Raw genomic sequence first — 21667 nt, forward strand, 5'->3', positions numbered from 1 at the left:
GCTATTGAGTTCTTTCGGAGAGTTCAGTTTCCAAAGTTATTATGGATTCGTTTGTTTTATTATTTCAAACCCTATTCCCTATCATATTCCCAAAATACTTGTTTGTTTAATTATTTGGGAAATACTATTATATTTTTTTAATTACTTTTAGACCCTTTAAGTTTATTACTTTAAATAAACACCCTTAGAAAAAAAAAGTTTAAAAATTAACAAAAACACCCCTATCCACCTATAGTTGCCAGAATCTGTCACAACGGTGTAGAAACGATCGGAAATTATCGGTAATTCGCCGATCTAGCCGTTTCCGGCCAGGTCAACGATGGCCATTTCTTTGGCCGTCACTAATGGCCAAATCTGGCCTTTTGTCGCAGTCGACGGACAGATCCATAATGGATCTGGCCGAAAAATGTCATATCGACACACGACCGGTCTGCGTCGTAACGCCATTTTCTGGCCAGCTTTTAGCAGTGGTGGTCAGAATCTAGCACTGTGGGTGGGTAGGGATGTTTTTGTCATTTTATAAAAATTTTATATATTGGGGTGTTTAGTTAAATTAGCAAACCTATGAGGTTTTTTTGTTAAATTTTAAATTTTACCTCGTAATACTCATCATATTCAACTACCCAATAATATTCCCAAAATCTTATCCAAAATAATAAAACAAACGTACCCTATAATATTACCTTAAAAAGTTACACATAAGTGACGTAACATAAAATTCTTAATGGTATAAATAACTCAAAAAGTAAAAAAAAAGAAGAATAAATATGTACACTATGAGAGGTACATATACACCATTAAAGAAGATATATGAAAAGTGATTACATATCAAAGAGGCTTTTCCAAAGATTCCATTAGAAACATTTATAATCAGTACCATGAGAATATTACATGGAGCACTCATAAAAAAAAAGAATGAATATAAAATCAAGTATAGGATATACAGAATATTTCCAACAGAAAATTGCCTTCTTTTGGGGGTGTTTTTTTTTTTGTTAGTTTCATCTTTAAAGGATTTGATTCTCCAACATAAATCATAATCATATTTCATTTATTATTACTTGAATTATAATTGGGTATCTAATTGTACTAAAGTCGATAACATTTTGTCCCTTGTCCATGAAAAATTATTCTATAAATTAGCAGTGTTTCTTTTTTATGTTATATACAATCATTCTCTAATATAGACGTCTTATCATTTTCAATTGGTGGACTAAAGGTGGGCGTTTAGGCTCTCACTTTTCAAACCGTACAATCAAAAGTATAAAAAATGAGCGCTTTGACGCTTGCATTTGCTCCGTATATTAAAAATTTCAGAATATTCACATGGGCTTTTGATACTCTAATAGAGTTTATAATATTTTTAAAAACAGTAGAAGCAGATAAAATTAAACGATCTTTAACGGGTTGTTGGTGATGAACCGTAATTTTTCTAAATACCCAAAATACCCTTTCAACAATGTCATTATCATTGAAAATAAATGAATGCTTATAATAAAAAGCTTCACGTAGAAGAATTAAATTCGACAAAACTGTTAATAAATAAATAATAGAATCTTTCTATTATAATGAAATTCCAAGTATTAATTCTCCACTTACTAAGTTCACACTCTGGAAGCCACAATGAACGGCCCAATCTCAACACTTTTAACTTAAGTCAAATGGGCCGGGGGCCCAGAGTCGCTATTTGGAAGCTGACTAAATCAACGGCTGATAGAAAGTCTCCTCTGTTGAGTCAGCGCCGACGTTAGGCCTCCAAAATCTTTTTGAGATTTATTGGCTAATTGCGCGCCACGTGTACTCCACAAACTTTTCTCACTCACCCAACAAATTCTCAATTTTGCATTTTGTTTTTTTATTTTTGATATTTTTAATAATTTTATTTACATATTTATATAGAAAATTATAATTTTAAGTATTTAAAATTATATTATTTTCGATATAATATCTATTGTTGTTACACAAGATTTAAAATGTATTAATAAATTACTCATTCCAAGAACGTGACACACTATTACCGGATAAAAAATAATCACACTAATGATAGCATGTTTTGATATATATACAAGAAAAAATAAAAAAAATAAAATATATTTTAATTATTTATATTCGTTTTAAACGGCTTTAAAACTACTCTAAAAGTTTTTAATAATAATTTTGAATAAAGATAGGTTGATAAACACTTTTAACAAATTTCTTTCACAAATACTAATCTGACAGTTCGCAACTGGTTAATTCGCATTTAATCGGATGTGACCCATTGTTGAGCAGGTGGAACTCATTGCGAGTTAACCATTTATGAGTTTATATATCATATTTATGAAAAAAAGTTATTAAGAAAGATTTATGAGTGTAGTATTACTGATAATTTTTTGTGTATAATTATATATATAGAGCATTACTTATGTTTTGAGTGTGTAAATATGTAATATTATTTTAATAATAAAGTGTTTTTGAGAAATTTATAACCATTCTCAAGATTCAAGGCTATTTCTTTCACCACTAGCAAATTCAACCATTTCCCCAACTTGAATCTTGTACAATCCATAAACACGTGCAATCCCATCTCCAATTGAGACAACTCGACCGATCTCATCCACGTGGAAAATTCATGTAAAAGCCCCTAAATTTGGTTTAGTAAATGTGAGTTTAGTAGAATATTTTGGTAACGTTTTGGCTGCTATTTATAATTTGGCGAATTGTTTTAGACTCAAGTGTTACTTGGGCAAAACTTTAGGGAAAGAGTGTAATTATTCCATTTTTGAGGCATAGTCTATAATTATTATTATTATTTATTGACAATGTTTTAATAACAGAGAAATACATAAAACATTTTTGAAAAACAGTTTCAAAAAAAATATATTTCCCGTTCCCCAAGATACAATTATTTCATAATTATTATTCTCTGAACTAATGACTGAACCCCACGTGGCGGTAACCAGTCAACTCAATCCCATGTTAATAAATAAATACACCCTTCCTTCTTCAAAACCCAGCAAAAATCTAAATTAAAATTTTTGAAGAAACAAATCCAAAATCCGAGTTTCTTGACAAAAAAGAAATCAGACTCGAATTCCATCTCTATAAATACTCTAACAACAACCCCGAACTCTCGAAATTCAATCGCTTCATTTTTCATTTTATTTCCTTTCGTTTCAATTTTGACTCCTGTTTTCAGTTCAGTTCACTTAACTGAATCGTCGTCAAACAGAAACGGACATGCATCTCTACAATGCGTGGCTGCCGCCGCCTGTGGCTGAGCAGACGAAGCGTGAGGCGGAATCCTTTGCATCCGTCGTTAGCTCCGTCAAGGACTTATACCGCCGGGACGATCCGGATTCAGTTTACGCTACTATCAAATGGATCTCAGTCATCGACTTGTGAGCTCTCACTTTGCTTGAAACTTAATTTTCGTTTTTCGATTGAATTTTGATTTTGAATTTGTTTGCTGATTGATTCACTGTGTTCTTTTTTTCTTTTTTTGTGAATTTTAAATTTGTTTTTTGCTTGAGTGTTGTTAATTGTTGACTTTAGTGGACTTAAAAGAATTGTGAGTGTGGGGTCGGGTGAGGAATGTATTTTTAGTTCGTAGGTTGTGGCCACGTGGCACAGAAAAGGTGGTTTGTTTCTGGAAGTGTGACTAGATTTTGAGTTACGATTGATCAAAATAAGCTTGTGTTCAGCTCAGAGACGAGAGAGACTAGCATAAACTATTTATACTGAATTTTACATATAAATTGATATGGTATAGCTCATTTAGTGTCACATTATTTAACTACTCTCACTGTTTTATTCATTATGTGCTATATCAGTTTGTATGTAAAAGTTGGTATGTAGTGTTATTCTAGAAGGCTTTAGTGCATTTGGATGTGAGAACAGGAGAATGTGCTTACAATGGGCATTTTAGTGTTGGTTATTCATTGTTTGAGACCTATGATGATCAGTTGAATTATATTACTGAGTGTCATGCAATTATGCTCAATGACTTATTGAGATTCTTTAGTGTGATTAAGATTGGAGCTGAGACGCTCGCACGTAAATATGGACCATGCAGTTATTTTCTCTCATTGAGTTCATGAAAGCCTGTATTGATTGTGTACAAGTGGAAATTGTGAGAGGATGGGAAGATTGGTTATACATACATTTTTGGTATTCAAAGAAAAGAAAGTAGAGGAAGGGCTTACGGCAGAGTTACATTTTCTTATTTATTAAGAGAGGAATGATATGAATGTAATGATTCCTTTAGTTGAGGTCGCTTCCCTCTTGTAGCTTTACATGCTTGGATGGGGCTCTAAAATCTGGTATTAACTTATGATCACATTGTCATATGATACTACTTGTACTAGCTTCACCAATCTTGATGGCTGTTCTGGTTTCTTATGTACGAAGAAATCCAATCTAAGCTTTATTTATAGATATTTCGATACTGTAATCCATCGATGTGATTTTTTATAGTGGTATGGGTTTTCATTTGTTGAGTCTCATTCATGATCTCAACCTTGATAAGATCTCGTGCACTGACAGATGCAGACTTGGCCACAATGCCTATATTGTTCTGCAAATGTAATATCATAATATTTTTCCCTGTTTCGGTCATGAGTAACATATTTTTAGGCTTATGTCTGGTTGTCTTTTTACGTAGAAACCGACTTTCTTATGTAGCTTGTTATTAAAATTACAGCTATATTTATATCCACTGGTGGCTGAAGAATCATGAACATAATAATTTCTGGTTGACCCTAATAATGTATACACATGGAATTTATTTTTGCCTCCTTTCCAGTTTGGTGATTGATGCATGTATACGGAAGAATATAATTTGAATTAATGCATGGTACCTTTGAGTGTAATTTGTATGAATCAATTTCCTGTTTGGTACATAGTTGAGGATGGCCATCATCTTGCTTTCACTGGTCTTCCACCACACATTATAACTATACTTTTGACTTTTTCAGCTATAAATGACGCTAGTAGATCATTCAAGGTGTCCCTATTAATAGATATAGTAACAGAAGTGGAGTCTGACTTATTTTTTCTTGCTGTGTAGATTCATAAAGGCAAAGAGTGAAGTATCTTTGGAAGATGTGGGTGCGGTTGTGGAACTTGGGTTAGAATTGTTCAACATATCTCAGAACAAACTCTATGTCCAGGTGCTACATTGTAAAACTTTTTCTTATTCGTTTGCTGTCATTCTTTGTCTTTTTTTCTTATATGTCGTTCTGTTTCTGTGAATTAGGTTAGATGGGGAAATATGTTAGTCAGATTGCTTAACAAATATCGAAAGAAATTGTCATTGAAAGTTCCATGGCGGCCTTTGTATGACACTTTGATTCATACACATTTCACAAGGTGAGTTTTACTTTTGTGCTTTCCAAATGTGTTATGAATAACATTTTTTTTTTCTCTGTTGTTACATTTCTTTTAAATCATCTACCTTGATCTTTAACCTTTCTTCATCTGTAAGCTCTTGCATATGCTGTTTTTTTTGTTTTTTTTTCTTTGTCTTTCTCATAGTTTCGAGAGCATCTTACAATGATACCTTGAATGAATAATATAAATGTTACAGGAACACTGGTCCAGAGGGGTGGAGATTAAGACAGCGACATTTTGAAACTGTTAACTCCCTTGTTCGATCCTGTCGGAAATTCTTTCCACCAGGTTCTGCCTTGGAGATATGGTCTGAGTTCAGGTGTAGTTTCTGATTTTCTTTTAGTTGGACATTAATTCAAAAGTTGTAAGCTTGATATGCAATAATAATTTCCTGGCAATCTACTTATATTGCAACCATATAACACAGCTAAAAAGGAAGGAACAAGTTCGATATGAGTTTTAAGGCTTAAAAATCATTCAACTTCTTCCTCAGATATCTCATTTAAAATGAATTACTTAGGCATAATGGCAAATCCTTAAGATTGCTTTCTTGTCACTTACTAAATATTGTTATATCAAACTTGCAGATCTCGTTTGGAAAATCCATGGCACAATTCATCCTTTGAAGGATCAGGGTTTGTGAGATTGTTTCTCCCTACAAACTTGGACAACAAAGACTTCTTTTCAAAGTAAGAAGCATAAGTTTGGGAATTCTTATTAGTTATGGTTTCTCAGTTGACTAATGCGACCCTTTCCTACTGTTGGCATGGCAGTGATTGGATTAAAGAGTGTTTAGAACTGTGGGACTCAATTCCAAATTGCCAATTCTGGAACAGTCAATGGACAGCTGTTATAGCTCGTGTTATAAAGAATTACGAGTTTATTGACTGGGAGTGCTACTTACCCACTCTTTTCTCGAGATACTTGAACATGTTTGAGGTGAGCATAATAATCTCTTAGATCAATCAGTACAAAATTGATATGTACAATGATAAATTGAAGATGGTATCACTGTATATTCATTCACCTTTATGTTTTACATGGTGGTTTATTATATGGCTTGAGCTCTTTTGTCTTTTCACTTTCCATTCCTTTATTGCTTCTTTCTTTTTGGTTGCTGATGTTTTTGGCTGTTTAATTTCCCATTTGTTACTCCTCTTGTTAATTAATGATGTCTGGGAATCCCAGGTTCCTGTGGCAAATGGAAGTGGATCATATCCTTTTTCTGTGGATGTTCCCAGAAATACAAGGTTCTTGTTCTCCAATAGAACAATCACCCCAGCAAAGGCTATTGCAAAATCAGTTGTAAGACTATAGACTGTGGTCTGCATTTCACTTTAAATTTTGTATACCAATATCGGTAGCTCCTAAGATTTTGTATATTTTATTATGGAAATTGCAGGTGTATCTATTAAGACCCGGCAGTTCAGCTCAAAAGCATTTTGAGAAATTGGTCGACCTCTTAGAGCAGTTTGTTCTCTGACATTTTAATGCTATAATATATATTTTTTTTCTCACTCTAGTCGCTTGTTCCTAGTTTCTAATTATCTGTCCTTTTTTGAAATTTTTGCTGTAGATATTACCATCCCTCTAATGGTGGTCGCTGGACTTATTCATTGGAGAGGTTTTTGCTTCATTTGGTTGTTACTTTCCAAAAACGTTTACAGCGTCAACAGCAGTAAGAATTTACCAACTTGATTATATATGTGTTCTTCATTTATTGAAATCATATTTAATGCTCATTCTAGTCAATATACTGTCGTGACAGGAACACTCATCATGCTAGAAAGAGTGAACTATATCTAGGAAGTTCAGAGAGGACTTCTTTTGTCAATGTGGTGCTGAAGTTAATTGATCGTGGTCAATATAGCAAAAACGAACATCTTTCTGAGACTGTTGCTGCTGCAACTTCCATTTTGTCTTATGTGGATCCGTCTTCGGTTCTTCCATTTCTAGCATCCCGGTTCCGTATGGCCTTGGAGACGGTTAGTATTGTTGAATGTATTGCTTTCATGCTAAAATTATTGACATCTGACATTATTTGTACCAGAAATCTTCATTTTTTTTTAAGTTGGGATTCTGTCTTCACATTAACTTCTCCTTTATCAACTTTTTGTGTCTAGTCAGATGACTGCCACCCATCAGTTGAAAACTGCTGTTATGTCAGTGGCATTTGCTGGGCGTTCTCTGTTCCTCACATCCCTATCAACCTCAACAGTGAAATCAGTTGATCTTGATGGTGGTGATGATTTGTATGTTGAACTTCTGATGATATCATTGTCGAATGCATTAGCTGGTATGGATGCTAATGACCCTCCAAAAACCTTGGCAACCATGCAACTAATTGGTTCCATATTTTCCAATGTAAGCTTGAACCCCCCAACATTCATGGAAAAAATGTGTGATATGCCCATAACTTGTAGTAGATACAAGGTAAAATATTTATCCCCTTGTAACTGCAGATAGCTGCTCTGGATGACAACAGTGATGAACTGTCCATGCCAATGGTCTGCTTTTCTGAATGGCTAGATGAATTCCTATGTCGCTTATTTTCGTTACTTCAACATTTGGAACCCAGTAGTGTTCTGTAAGTGCTGTTAATTGGCTATCCTCATCCCATTTGTTAAGAAGTGTTGCATTTTTCTTTTTCCCCTAAAGATGATTAATTAGCGGTGCTGCAGGAATGAAGGCCTAAATTCATCAGCAACATCAGGAACTTTTCTGGTCGAGGAAGGTCCTTATTACTATTGTATGCTCGAGATCTTGCTTGGGAGACTTTCAAAATCACTATATAATCAGGTCAGTTGTAAGCATATAATGCTTAGTTCAGACTTTTATTTTCCTCTGGGTGCTAATAATTATGAACTTTTTTGTCACATCATTTTCAGGCCTTGAAGAAAATTTCCAAGTTTGTCAGAACAAACATTCTACCTGGGGCAATTGCTGAGGTTGGACTACTTTGTTGTGCATGTGTTCAGACAAACCCAGAGGAGGCAGTTGTTCACCTTGTTGAGCCAGTTTTGTTGTCTGCTATATCCTCTTTGGAAGGAACACCTGTTACTGGATTCGGAGGCAGAGGGATTACTGATGCCTCTGTTTCAACCAAGGTCTTTTGCCTGTGACTAGTGTTTATTTTAGCATTTATATTGTTTCTATATATGTGTAGTGGAAGTTAATTGTTTTTTCCTCCCTCTTTCTCAGGCAAAACCTACACTTTCTCCTGCACTTGAAACAGCAATTGATTATCAATTAAAAATATTATCAGTTGCGATCAGTTATGCAGGTCCTGCACTTCTTCGTTACAAGGATCAACTCGAAGAAGCTATTGTTTCTGCCTTCGACTCTCCATCTTGGAAGGTCTGGTTTATGCTTTTAGTTGATTAATGTTTCTGCATAATATACAACTCTCTTTACTGACATGCAGTTTGTTTAAATGGATGCTTGGTATTGAATAGTTGAAATTGTTCTTTGTTTTGTTATTGAGTTTATTTATTTTTAATCATTTGCAGGTTAACGTAGCCAGTGATCATCTTCTTCGATCCCTTCTTGGAAGCCTGATTCTTTATTATCCTATTGACCAGTACAGGTATAATCTTTTATTAGAATTTCATAATCATCGTTATGTTCAATTTGTTCTCTTATTGTGTGGAAATTAAATTTACATTCTGGTTTTCTAGGTGCGTTTTGCGTCACCCTGCTGCTTCTGCATTAGAGGAATGGATCAGCACAAAAGATTATTCTGATAATGTACCAGTAGCAGGCCCAAAGTGGCATGTTCCAACAAACGAAGAAGTTCAGTTTGCAAATGAACTTTTGAACCTTCATTTTCAGTCAGCTTTAGATGATCTGTTGAAGCTATGCCAAACTAAAATCCATTCTGATCCGGGTAATTACATATTCATTCCTCTTAGGCAGTTTTCTTAGCCTGGACAGGTGCTGATTTTGGTTTCTATTAGTTTGGAGAGCTTAGACTTTTATCCAAATATAATAATAGTGATACTAGAAAATACAAGTTTTTAGGAAATTTTGTTCACAGAGATATCTACTTCTGTTGTTTTATTTATTCAATGCACCAGAATCTTTCAACAAATGCCCGTTCCCTGTTTAAATTTTTTTGCTTGCTTGATCACAGTAACATCTTGATTGTTTTAGTAAAATTTCAACATGTAACATTACATACCATTTTTAATACAGGAAGTGAGAAAGAGCACTTGAAAGTGACTCTTTTACGTATAGAGTCTACCTTGCAAGGTGTTTTATCTTGCTTGCCTGATTTCAGGCCATCCTCTCTGAGTGGGATGATGAAAGATCCTGGTCATACCCCTTTTCTAATAGCTGGAGCAACAGGGTCAACCGTAGGCAGTACTGAATTGCGGGAAAAAGCAGCGGAGATTGTACATGCGGCCTGCAAGTAATGTTTAATTATTATTTTTTTTGTTCACAAAGATATTATTCCTCACATTTTGGTGCTATTATAGCTGAACATCAATGATATTTCTACTATGGGCAGATACTTATTGAAGGAAAAATCAGATGACAGCATCCTATTGATACTCATTATTCGTATTATGGATGCTTTAGGAAACTATGGTAATGGATATGGCATTTAAGTGGATCTGTTTTGTCTTTGGAAGCACCTTGCAGTAGTTATTTATTTTAGAAGAATCTTTCTCACATTAGGTTATTTTTGGATCTTTTTAATACAGGAAGTTTGGAATTTGATGAGTGGTCAAATCACAGGCAGGCTTGGAAGTTGGAATCTGCTGCCATTATAGAGCCTCCTATAAATTTTATTGTGTCCTCTCATTCTAAAGGAAAGAGAAGGTAAAGTATACTTATCATCAGATTTTTCTTGAACAATGTATTGATCAATATCTGGAATTGAAACTCTTAATCTATTGTTGAATTGCAGGCCTAGGTGGGCACTTGTTGACAAAGCATACATGCATGGCACATGGAGATCATCACAATCATCCTATCATCTGTTTCGTACAACAGGGGATTTCTCTCCTTCAGACCATGTGGTTCTTTTGATGGATGATCTGTTGAATCTCTCGTTGCATAGCTATGAAACTGTTCGCTTGTGAGTACCATAACCTAGTAGGAGTGAGTTTATGATCAAACAATTTAGTAGTTATTTTAGATCATTTCTGTCTTTTGCTGGATAAATATTGTCTTTTAAAGAGAGTAGAAATTAGGTATGCAGGAGGTCTAGACCTGGACCTGCCCCAAAATAGAAGGAACTCATCTTGACTATATTACTTTTAAGTCTTTTGCTACTTGTTTTACAAAGTTATGTGATTCACATTTTTGTCAGAAACATTTATTCTCAATATTGGTAATTCAGCTTATCTAGTGTCAAATTATTATGGTACTAAATCATGTCTGACATCTGTGTGAAATGTTGGTTTGGTTCCTAGACTTGCTGGAAAATCTCTATTAAAGATGATCAAGAGATGGCCATCCTTGTTTTCAAAGTGTGTGCTCTCTCTTACTGAAAATTTAAGGAGTCCAAGCTCACCAGAATATGCTGTCCTAGGATCTTGTGCAGTCCTCTCTACACAGACAGTTCTCAAGCATTTGACAACGGTGGGTTTTTTAGCACAAAATTCTCTGAAGATATTTTAGAAAGTCGATTTTCACTAATGCATCTTCATTTTCTTTTTTCCTCTAGGATCAAAAGGCATTCTCTTCGTTTCTACTTGGGATTCTTTCAAGGTGCCCTTACTTACATATATATGGCAGTTCTGCGTAAATTAGTGTAACTTTTTTTTGCTAGAAAGTATCTTATGTGCTTAGTCTTATGCTTTTGCATTTCTGCTTGTAGCTCCCATCATGAATCACTAAAAGCTCAGAAAGCAATCAATGAGGTAAAATCTCCCGTGTATAATTTAGAGCCAAATGCGTCAATTACTTGTGATTTAAATTGATTGTGTGAGGTGACTGGCAGCTGTTTGTCAAATACAATATCCACTTTGCTGGGGTGTCTAAGAGCATATTGAAGACGATGGACACTCATAAAGAAGGATCAGATTTTGCAGATTTGGTTTCTCAGATTGGTTCTTTGAGTTTTGATTCTACTCGCTTGCACTGGCGGTAAATACTGTTTTGATTTTTTCTCAACATGGCACGTAGTGTCTTGGTAATTGGCATTTTGAGGACAGGCCTGTTAATCAACTACAAATAATAATGTGGTGGCCGATGTTTCCCTTTGATTCAATCTTTATTCACAAAAATCTTATTTTATATGTTTTAATCTCTCTGACATGGACTCAATTTTCCCCTTTTCTTCTTATTTTTTTAATCAGGTATAATCTAATGGCCAATAGAGTTCTTCTTTTGTTAGCTATGGCATCTAGAAATGATCCAAACTTCTCTTCGAAGATCCTAAGTGAAACCACTGGTCTGTGTTCTTGTTATTTGTTGCTTAATAGCATTTTCTTGTTCATTAGTGACACTGGTTATGTTGGTCTGATTTCAGGTCACTTCTTAAAGAATTTAAAAAGTCAACTTCCTCAAACTAGAATTCTTGCAATCTCAGCTCTAAATACACTACTGAAAGAATCACCTTATAAAATGTCAGTGGAGGATCAACCAGTATCTTCTGGGAATTCACAAGGAAATGCCAAATCATCTCTGGAGGCAGCATTGAGCGAAATTTTTCAGGAAGAGGGATTTTTTAATGAGACTCTTAACAGTCTTTCACATGTTCATATAATCACAGATACTGATAGCTCATCTTCCAGAGGAAATCATGGAAATTCTTCCTTCCAGAGCCTAGCAGACAAATCAATCACCCGGTTTTATTTTGATTTTTCAGCTTCATGGCCACGTACTCCTAGTTGGATCTCTTTATTAGGAATTGATACTTTTTACTCCAACTTTGCCCGGATTTTCAAGCGGCTGATACAAGAATGTGGAATGCCTGTTATATTGGCACTTAAAAGTACATTGGAGGAGTTTGTAAATGCCAAAGAGCGGTCTAAGCAATGTGTTGCTGCTGAAGCATTGGCTGGGGTGTTGCACTCTGATGTTGATGGTCTTTTAGGAGTGTGGGACAGCTGGATAATGGTCCAGTTGCAGAATATTATTCTTACCCCATCAGTGGAATCCACTCCTGAGTGGGCAGCTTGCATACGCTATGCTGTTACTGGAAAAGGGAAGTATGGAACAAAAGTTCCTCTTCTGAGGCAACAAATTTTGAATTGTCTAGCGACACCTTTACCTCCAACTGTGACTACAACAGTGGTTGCAAAGCGCTATGCCTTCCTTTCAGCTGCACTCATAGAAATATCCCCACAAAAGATGCCATTACCAGAAATACAGCTACATATCACACTTCTGGATGAGTTGCTTCATGACATGTGCCATTCATCAGCCCAAGTAAGCATGTTTCTCTTAGCATAAATTTTTTTCATTTTTCTGCTAAATTTTACTTACAGTATATACATGATTTAAGAGAACTAATCCTTAGTTATATGGAAAACAGAAAAGCTAAATTATATCTCTTTTGTGTTACTATGGTCTTTGGATTTGTTTTATTGCTTGCATCCAATGTGAAGTCAATTTTTGACAGGTAAGAGAGGCTATAGGTGTTAACCTTTCTGTGCTGTGCTCGAACATTCGGCTCTATATGTCATTTCCGCATGATCATTCACATGAAGGGAAAAACATTGATATAGATAATCATCTTAAAGAGGAAAGATGGGTTCAGTTTCTAACAGAAAGAGCATCTGAAGCTGTTATGAACATTCAGAATAATAGTAATTCTGACAGTTCAGAGATGTCAACTGATATTAGTACTCAAAATGGGCATTTGAATGGGGATTCACAAGACGATGTCAAATGGATGGAAACGGTACTGGTTCTTATAATATTTTGATTTTAAATCTTATTCTGTTTTTATGTTCTTTACTAATCAGTTCAATTTTCCTGATATGTGTAGTTATTTCATTTTATAATCTCAACTTTGAAGTCCGGAAGATCTCCATGTTTGCTGGATGTGGTTGTGGGACTCCTCTATCCTGTAATATCCTTGCAGGTATGAGAAGTACAATTTTTTAACAATCATTTCTCATCTGGTTGAAGAAGAATAGAATTTATGGAAATATATATATATATACACTGATTGTATAAATTTCAGAACATGTTTTAAAACTGGAATTTAGCACTTGAAGTCTGACTGTTTCCATTTTCAATGAGTTTGAAATAGGAGAAACTAACGAAATGATCATGCTGGTTTTCTATATTGCTTTATTTTTGTTTCAGCACCCTTGCCACTACTATATGCTGTTTTGCCACTGAATTTTATGTAATCAGTTAATCATTTTCTTCGCACGCATAAGTTATGTATAGATGTTCTGTTTCTCAAGCTGTTGTGATCACTGCATACTTGCTATTCTGTTACAAGCTTTTTGATTGCATCCCCATCTTCTTCCTAAAAAGTGTTCCCTTTTTTTAACTCCCCTTGCAAAGGAAACTTCAACTTCAAACAAAGATTTATCAACATTGGCCAAAGCAGCTTTTGAGTTGCTTAAATGGAGGATTTTCAGTGAACCTCATCTTCAGAAAGCTGTTTCAGTTATTCTATCTTCCGCGGATGATTCTAACTGGAGGACGAGATCAGCTACTTTAACGTATCTTCGAACTTTTATGTATAGGTAAGGTACCTTTTAATGGGTTCTCCTTTGCATCACAAATTTTTGGTTTATTGATTGTGACTGCTTTTCTTGACTCAACTTTTCCGAAACAAATCTGCTAAGTTCATTGGTAGAGTGTCTATGTTTTCTTGCAATAGAAGTTTTACTTAATAAATTGCCATTTGTAGAGAAAGGATCGCTTTCTTGGTCCTTTTTTTCTTTTATTTCTGTAGTCTATCTCTTTCATGATTTCTTCATTTCACTTTTAATGTTTGTGTTATGATATAGATACTAACATTGTTGTAAACAACAGGCACACTTTCATTCTCTCGAAGATGGAGAAACAGAAAATCTGGAGAACTGTGGAGAAGTTACTTACAGACAATCAAGTTGAGGCAAGTTCCTGGCTGAATGTATTGCTGCAGTTCTTGCATTCTAAGAATGTTTATTGCAGTATTGAATGATAACGTCGAATTACCAACTTAGGTTCAGTATTAGACACAATACCCTCAATTTTACCCATAAGATGTGCACAGAATCTGAATATTAAAGATGGTTTTGGCAATTATGTCTTAATCTTATCAGAGTTAGCTGTTCTTATTATCTCAAAGCCTGAAATATTAAGATGGGTTTTGGCAATAATGTCAAAATATTATGGGAGTTAGCGGTTTTTATTATCGTTGTCTTGAGTTATCAGGCTATTGTTGGTAGGATTTTGTTACGTTTTAACAGAAATAGCCACATCTTGGCCAGGTAAGGGAGCATGCTGCAGCTGTTCTAGCAGGTTTAATGAAGGGTGGGGATGAAGATTTAGCTAAGGACTTCCGTGATAGAGCTTATGAGCAGGCGAATATCATTCAAAGGAAGAATAAGAGGTGATATCTTTATTTCTGATGTATTTGAAATGTTATTTTCTCTATGTACCTTCCAGTGAGGGAAAAACTTCCATATATTTGTAGTTAATAAATGCAAATTCATGGGTTTGTTCTTAGGATATGTATGTCATCCATTCATATGGTGCACAGTGGAATCCCCATCTGCTTACACTTAAACATATAAGTTTTCCTTGTATGCATTTCTATATATAATTTTTGTGCATCCAACATACTTGTGTAACGCGCTCTGATACTCAAAATTTCTTTGTTGATATTTTTGTTCTAATCTTGAGATCTGTAATCTGTGAGTGTAGGAATTTGAGTTCCGGCCAGACAATCGCTTCTAGACATGGCGCTGTGCTTGCTTTGGTTGCTTCTGTGTTATCAGTCCCTTATGATATGCCCAGGTTTGTTGACATTCAAAATAAGAAATTGTTCTTATCATATTGGTTTCTTAATAACAAACTTGGATGTCAGATTATTACCTGGAATTGTTATAACTTTTTTGCTCTTACAAGTACTTGTAGAATAAAAATTCAACTGGGTCTTCTCTTTCCCGTGAAGTCAGTGGAGCTGCTCTTGTTTTCTTATCTTGGCTTTGCTAAAATTGACAATCATTCCGTTTAATTGAAAACTATTGGGGATAATTTTGCGAACTGAAGTGTGTTCCGATGCCAAATTGTTAGCAATCCTTGGTCATTGTAATAGACTGTGTTACTCTGACAATTGTAATGTCATTTCATGCTTATATTAGACATTATCTTCCCTTTCAGTTGGTTGCCTGAGCATGTTACATTACTGGCTCGATTCGGTGGGGAGCCAACACCAATTAAATCTACAGTCACAAAAGCAGTTGCAGAGTTCCGTCGGACTCATGCTGATACATGGAATCTACAGAAAGATTCATTTACAGAAGAGCAACTCGAGGTAGCCTCATAAAAAAGTTATCCTTTTCCAGACATTTAGCTTTAATTTTGGAGAATTTGATCATTAATTTTCTTATTAATGCTTGCAGATTTTGGCGGATACTTCCTCGTCATCTTCGTATTTCGCTTGATCTACATTACTTGTAAGACAAAGATGTAATAGAAACACAATGACTGAGAATATAGTGAGAAAAAATTATTTTCAGAGTAAATTCTATCATAAGTTGTAAATGAGTTTTATTTACATCTGTATCTTCTATCACTGAGGTTGAGTTTATTGTTCTTCATATAGTAGGAATTCTGCCTTCTTTCCTCTGCTTTATAAGCATTCCTAAACAATGTGATTCATTAGATCATCAGATGGTAAATCCCATAAGACACAATCTGTATTGAATATGGTGGATCCATTCCTGATTCCTTTTCCACCTTCGGACTCCTCGCAACTGTCATCTTCAACCTTTCCATGCAGCCGCCTTTGTTGTTCTCGGGCTGTACATGTGCTTCCACTTCCAGTACACATACTCTGGCTCCATGTTGATGATGCAGCTCCATCATTACCAAATGATGTTGTGCCGTAGTGAAATCCATTATCAGATATAGGGAAACCACTGCAGCCTCCGGCAAAATTTGCCGACATTGCTCCTGTAGGGTCCCAGGGCTTGTTCGATGGCAGCATTTCAGGCTCTTGTATTGCCCTTGATAGATTTAGCTTGATCTTTTCGGTAGTGTCATCTTTTTCATCATTTTTACTCGTAACGTAAGTGGCTGTAGTGTTCATTGGTGCCGATTGTTGGAGCTGGAAGTCTATTCTTTTCTTAGTTAGCAGGTGGAGCATTTCATCTTTGAAGCAGCCGAGGGCTGCTTCCGCAAGATGAGCCACCTGAGGCGGTGCCAGCGTGGTGGCAATTTCCGCCATCAGGTGGGAAAACGGCTTGTGGGTAACCGGATCGATACCCATGCCTGAAAGCTTCTTTTTCAACTTGGTATTCCAATGATTTTTAACATCATTGTCCGTCCGGCCGGGTAGCTGAGCTGCAATCAGTGCCCATCTGCATTACACATTTTTCGAATCAACCATTTAGATACTGTCATTTAGAACATGCATATGCATTGACATAATGACATACCGATTGCCAACAACAGAGTGTAGCTTCACAATGGCCTGTTCTTCCGCTTCTGAAAACTGCCCATGCTTGAGATCAGGACGAAGGTAATTCGTCCAACGCAGCCGGCAGCTCTTCCCACATCTCTGGAGACCTAACATATCAAAATTAAAAACAACTTATTAGTCAAGGTTCTCAATTGAGTTTAGAAATTCTTATATCATTAGAGAGTAAAAACAAACCGGCATTCTTGGGGATGAGGCGCCAGTTGCGAGTGCCATGTTGGGCAATATAAGAAGAAAGCTTGTTGTCTTCTTCAGGAGTCCATTGCCCTCTTTTCACATTGTCCTTCTCGCAACACGGTATGCGTCCCATCTCTAACTTAAATCTTTTTTTCTAACACACTTTGCTTATTTTTAACTAGAAATGTCGATGGTGGTTATAGTAAAGAAAAAGGGGGGAATGAATTGTTTTGTTTGGTCACTGAGAAAAGAAATGGTGAGTGATATTGTTATATATATGTGAAAAGGGGTTAGGATATACGTGCATGGAATTGTTGTTTGTATGAAGAAAGATAGAAATCACATCAAAGGTGCATGATTATATTAAAAAATTCAACGCCATTGAGCGTGTGAGAGATAGACCGGTAGCTCACCCACGAGACGCCTGGTCAGCTCTCTCTCTCTCTCTCTCTCTCTTTCTTTCATTGACTCCACTTGGAGTTCTTGGGTGGCTGACTTTCTCCTTCTGCTCAGACAAAGCCACCTCCTCGTGTAATTGCAGTCAACCACTTGGTTTTATATGTATAAACAGTTGGCGCACGTGAGGTGAGTCACTTTTTACTGTAAACAAAATCTTAAGGGGCCCTTTGATTCGTTTGTGAATCTTGAGAGTTAACATTTTTATCCCTGTAGTTTTGGTTTACTCTTTAAAGGACAAATGTTTCAAATATTAGCATTTTGATCCTTTGACTATAACAAAATTTGGCTGACCATTGATTGTTTAAGTTGCAAAGTTGCAATGGTATAGTTTAGAAAACACACTTCCATTACTTCATAAAGGGAAATTCTCCTTAAGTTCAAAGACCAAAAGGTTAGTATTTGAAAAAAAGTATCATGGACAAATAGAACAAAACCAGAGGGATGAACATATAATAATTCTGTATTGAATCGTCACAAATATAGTTGTTTAGTACAATAACAAACCCATAATACATAAGAAATTTGAGCAATAATGGGAATATCAGTAGCAAACTATTCTATATTATCATGATATTTCTCTTGTCGCATCATTGACAAGTATGAAGCCTTTTTTCTTAGCTTAATTTGGCACCTATAATGCCTATAGTTGTTTAGTACAATAACAAACCCATAATACATAAGATATTTGAGCAATAATGTGAGTATCAATAGCAAACTACTCTATACTATCATGATATTTCTCTTGTCGTATCATTGACAAGTATGATGCCTTTTTTCTTAGCTTAATTTGGCACCTATAAGGCCTTCTATTGATCCAATCAAGGCAAACAATGTGATGAAGAAGCAGAAAAGGCTAAAAATTCTAAGCATCACCCATGTTCTTGTCCAGGGTTCAATATTCTTCTGCTTAAAGTACATCTCCACTGGAAAATATATGGATAAGGGCCAAAAATTCAAGCCTCCGATCACTCCTATAACCTGGTTGAAGTAAGGGAAGACCATTGCAATTGCTGTTGTTGACAAAACATATATTGTTCTGAAACACAGCCTTAGAAGATTCAATCTGAATCCTGGTATCAATGGAACTTTTAAATGGAAATCCTTGCATAAAAATCCATGATTTGGAAACTTCCCAGAAATCCATTTTTCAGTAGTTGCAAATAATGGCTGACTATAAACCTGCCAACAAAAAGATAAACCCCCGAAAGAAAAAAAAAGTTAAAAAACTTTGGTCTATACAGCCACAACTCCAATGAAACTTGGATTTGTCAATTACCCACCTTAAATAGTGGAGCTCAGAGCGCATCCCCTTGACTTGAACAGAGCTTATTAATTAGCACACACTCAAAGCTCTAATATTTGAATAGTGGGACACGCTCTAAGTCCTACTATTTGAGGTAGGTAAAGCATATTACATATAATCTATTGAATAATTGCATTGGTACCTGGTACCCTCCAACAAGATGAGCCACAATGCAGGCATTTGCGAGGTCTACAAGCCAATATGGTTCATAGAATCCAAACCCTGTTAGAAGGTTTCCTGGAGTATCGTCCCCAAATGCTGCATATCCGAAGCTTCCACACAATAGGTAGAAAAAGGTTGTCACAGATATGGCTATTGTTGAGGCCTTTTTCATGGTATGGGTTTCTGGTGGAGGTGATTTCAAAGTATCCTTTATTTTTTGCAAAGTTCATAATTCATGTCAGTCTCTCGAATGCCTAGATTTTTATTTAATGTCTTTACATGCATCTATTGGCTTGTTATATAGATGATGTACTCTGTGGTATCGAAAACTCACCTGAACCTCAATAAGTACCAGTACAAATGGAAAGGCAAAGGCAATGTCTCCAAGTCCTTGCGATACCAAAGACAGTTTCTGAATGGAACTAGAAGTTGACACTCCTGAAATGCTACCCTTAGCATATCCATTTTCTGCAATTGCAAGCCAAAAAAGTTACTGGTATGCAAGTAAGGACACCAACTACATTTTCTAACGGTAGCAGATTTGCTGCCATACCTATTACTGTGGCAAGGCCAAGTCCTAATCCAATGAAAGAATAGGTAAAGGACATGATTGCAGCAAAAACTGATAACCATTCTACGTTATTCAAATTTCGTGTTTGAGATAGTATAATTTCAGCAAATCCAAACATTAGCATATAGGAAGTATCTGAATATTCACAGGCAGCCTCATGCCCTTCTTTGTGGTAACAGTTTGATTTCTTAATCGCTCTGCAAGTCAAAACAATGCAGACCTCATTAACCTCTGATAACAAACAGTTCATTATCGACATCTAACAGTAAAAACCATAAATTCAGAATAAAATTTTTCATGGAGAACTGTAAAAATTTGTCATTCGTGTTTATAACAGTCAACTAACAGAGCTTCTTTTATGTATATATCAGCCACATACCTCATGCTTATTGCAGATGTTACAGTATAGGCAATTGCTGTCCCATACAAGCTTATCTGTACAAAAAACCCACATATCCAGGCTCTCTTTTCTCCTGAAAATTCAAGCAATGGTCATGAACATTAAGCTACAAATTTTCACAATTCCGAACCTTAAATTTTGACCTAACGACTTCTTACTGAGAATTGCTCAAATCCCTAGTTTTAGTGCATAATTAAAGTTTATGATTTTTTTGGGGTGACATGACATGAACAGACAGAGCTTATAAGTCCAAAGTTGAATATTAGCTAGAAAAAGGTATAATCAGAGCAGAGAGCAAGGATACTGTGACACAATCAAATTCTTCCTTATCTTCAAGGATGCCAAATCCTATAGTACCCAAAAAAGTACACTGGTATTTATACACGTCCCAACATCAAATTATCTAACTTCTTTTGTTGGATTCTTTAAACCTAACATCTCATCTACCATTCTTTTTCAACTACCTTCACGTTCTTTAAATCTTAACGCCACATCAGAGATCATCTTTCTGACAAAATTGGACACTTCCATCTTGTTGACCTTCCTTAAATTTTGGCGAATAAATTACTAATCTCTCTTAATCAACCCTAATACTGGTAATTGGTACTAATACGAGAAAATGATAGGAGTTTCATGAAATCGGAAACATATTTGTAGGAGAAAAATGAGATTGAAGATTGCATACCTAAACTGAGATCAACAGCTTCAATGTAGGATCGGTTGCGGCCGGGGCCGTGTTCAGGATCAGGAGTTCTATAGCAGTTGCTGAGAAGAAATGAGGAGACTAAAGTGATGGCGGCAAAGGATAGCACAGCTAAAGGGCCAGCGATCCAACCAAGCTGAGCTGTGCTCCATGCTAGAGACAGCGCTCCAGAACCTATCACCGCAGTTATGATATGTGCCACAGCAGTCCATAAATTTCCTTCACAATTTAATCACTTGAAAAGTTAGTACACAACCACCCGGCCAAAATCTCGCTGAGGGGTGAAAGTACAAGAAGAAGAAAAAAACTAAACCAGTTCTCTTGAACGATGAGTCTGCAGTTTGTGCTTGTAACAATGGAAGGTCATGAGTTTCAGACGTCTTTCCCATTTCTCTGTTGTGGTGGGTAAGAGTTTGAAATTTCTGGATTCTGATAAAAAGTGCTTTAAATTCAGTTGAAAGCTGTGCGCATAAAAGAGCCGTGACCCTATAAGTTTTGTGTCTAATCGGGAAGATTCATCTTGGTTTTTGCACAAATGGAACTTTTCTAGTCATTGGTCGGTAGTGGAGGGGGCCACAGTTTGCATTGTCTGGTCACTATTTGATAATTGAAAAGCCATCACGGTTGCGTTTCTGACCATTATTGGGGTAGTTAACTGGTCATTAATATGACATGTGTATTTTGAGGTTGAAAGGTCAATTTTTTTAATATTTAGTATGAAGCTCCTCAATTATTGGTAGTATTTGCTGTAAAACATGTGCATATTCTTGTACTCCCCCCTATTTTGATCCCGAAGGACGTAGGAGGTTAAACTGGCCCCAAAATAGTTATGGATTCAAGAACCCAAACCTGATACATTGAATCCTAAAAGCTAGGATGTGACAGTACCCCGGTCCTTTAAGGAGAAGAAGGGT

General features: G+C 35.8%; 3 protein-coding genes across 3 annotated transcripts; 1 reads left to right on the forward strand and 2 right to left on the reverse strand.

Moving 5' to 3' along the window:
• The first annotated feature begins 3015 nt into the window (after positions 1–3015).
• Positions 3016–16099, forward strand: LOC116138783 (proteasome activator subunit 4). The gene is made up of 35 exons (XM_031424455.1): positions 3016–3380; positions 5048–5150; positions 5237–5349; positions 5567–5689; positions 5958–6059; positions 6144–6309; positions 6559–6675; positions 6773–6840; positions 6947–7048; positions 7139–7355; positions 7498–7734; positions 7833–7957; positions 8052–8169; positions 8259–8477; positions 8572–8727; positions 8880–8956; positions 9048–9256; positions 9565–9781; positions 9881–9960; positions 10077–10194; positions 10283–10453; positions 10791–10959; positions 11045–11088; positions 11198–11240; positions 11321–11466; positions 11679–11773; positions 11852–12753; positions 12947–13228; positions 13316–13411; positions 13846–14030; positions 14323–14404; positions 14763–14884; positions 15199–15291; positions 15658–15811; positions 15900–16099. The coding sequence occupies exons 1-35, from the start codon at positions 3220–3222 to the stop codon at positions 15939–15941; spliced, it is 5454 nt and encodes a 1817-aa protein (XP_031280315.1). The 5' UTR covers positions 3016–3219; the 3' UTR covers positions 15942–16099.
• Positions 15994–17597, reverse strand: LOC116138784 (transcription factor MYB80-like). Its single transcript, XM_031424456.1, has 3 exons — positions 17156–17597; positions 16938–17067; positions 15994–16859 (listed from the first exon to the last, which is right to left on the reverse strand). The coding sequence occupies exons 1-3, from the start codon at positions 17286–17288 to the stop codon at positions 16142–16144; spliced, it is 981 nt and encodes a 326-aa protein (XP_031280316.1). The 5' UTR covers positions 17289–17597; the 3' UTR covers positions 15994–16141.
• Positions 17598–18054: 457 nt separating this feature from the next.
• Positions 18055–21251, reverse strand: LOC116138882 (probable amino acid permease 7). Its single transcript, XM_031424557.1, has 7 exons — positions 21067–21251; positions 20736–20972; positions 20030–20123; positions 19633–19847; positions 19414–19547; positions 19060–19287; positions 18055–18793 (listed from the first exon to the last, which is right to left on the reverse strand). The coding sequence occupies exons 1-7, from the start codon at positions 21140–21142 to the stop codon at positions 18392–18394; spliced, it is 1386 nt and encodes a 461-aa protein (XP_031280417.1). The 5' UTR covers positions 21143–21251; the 3' UTR covers positions 18055–18391.
• Between the last annotated feature and the right edge of the window lie 416 nt (positions 21252–21667).

This window comes from Pistacia vera, unplaced genomic scaffold (assembly GCF_008641045.1).
Source record: "Pistacia vera cultivar Batoury unplaced genomic scaffold, PisVer_v2 Contig344, whole genome shotgun sequence".
In the NCBI taxonomy this organism is placed as follows: Eukaryota; Viridiplantae; Streptophyta; class Magnoliopsida; order Sapindales; family Anacardiaceae; genus Pistacia; species Pistacia vera.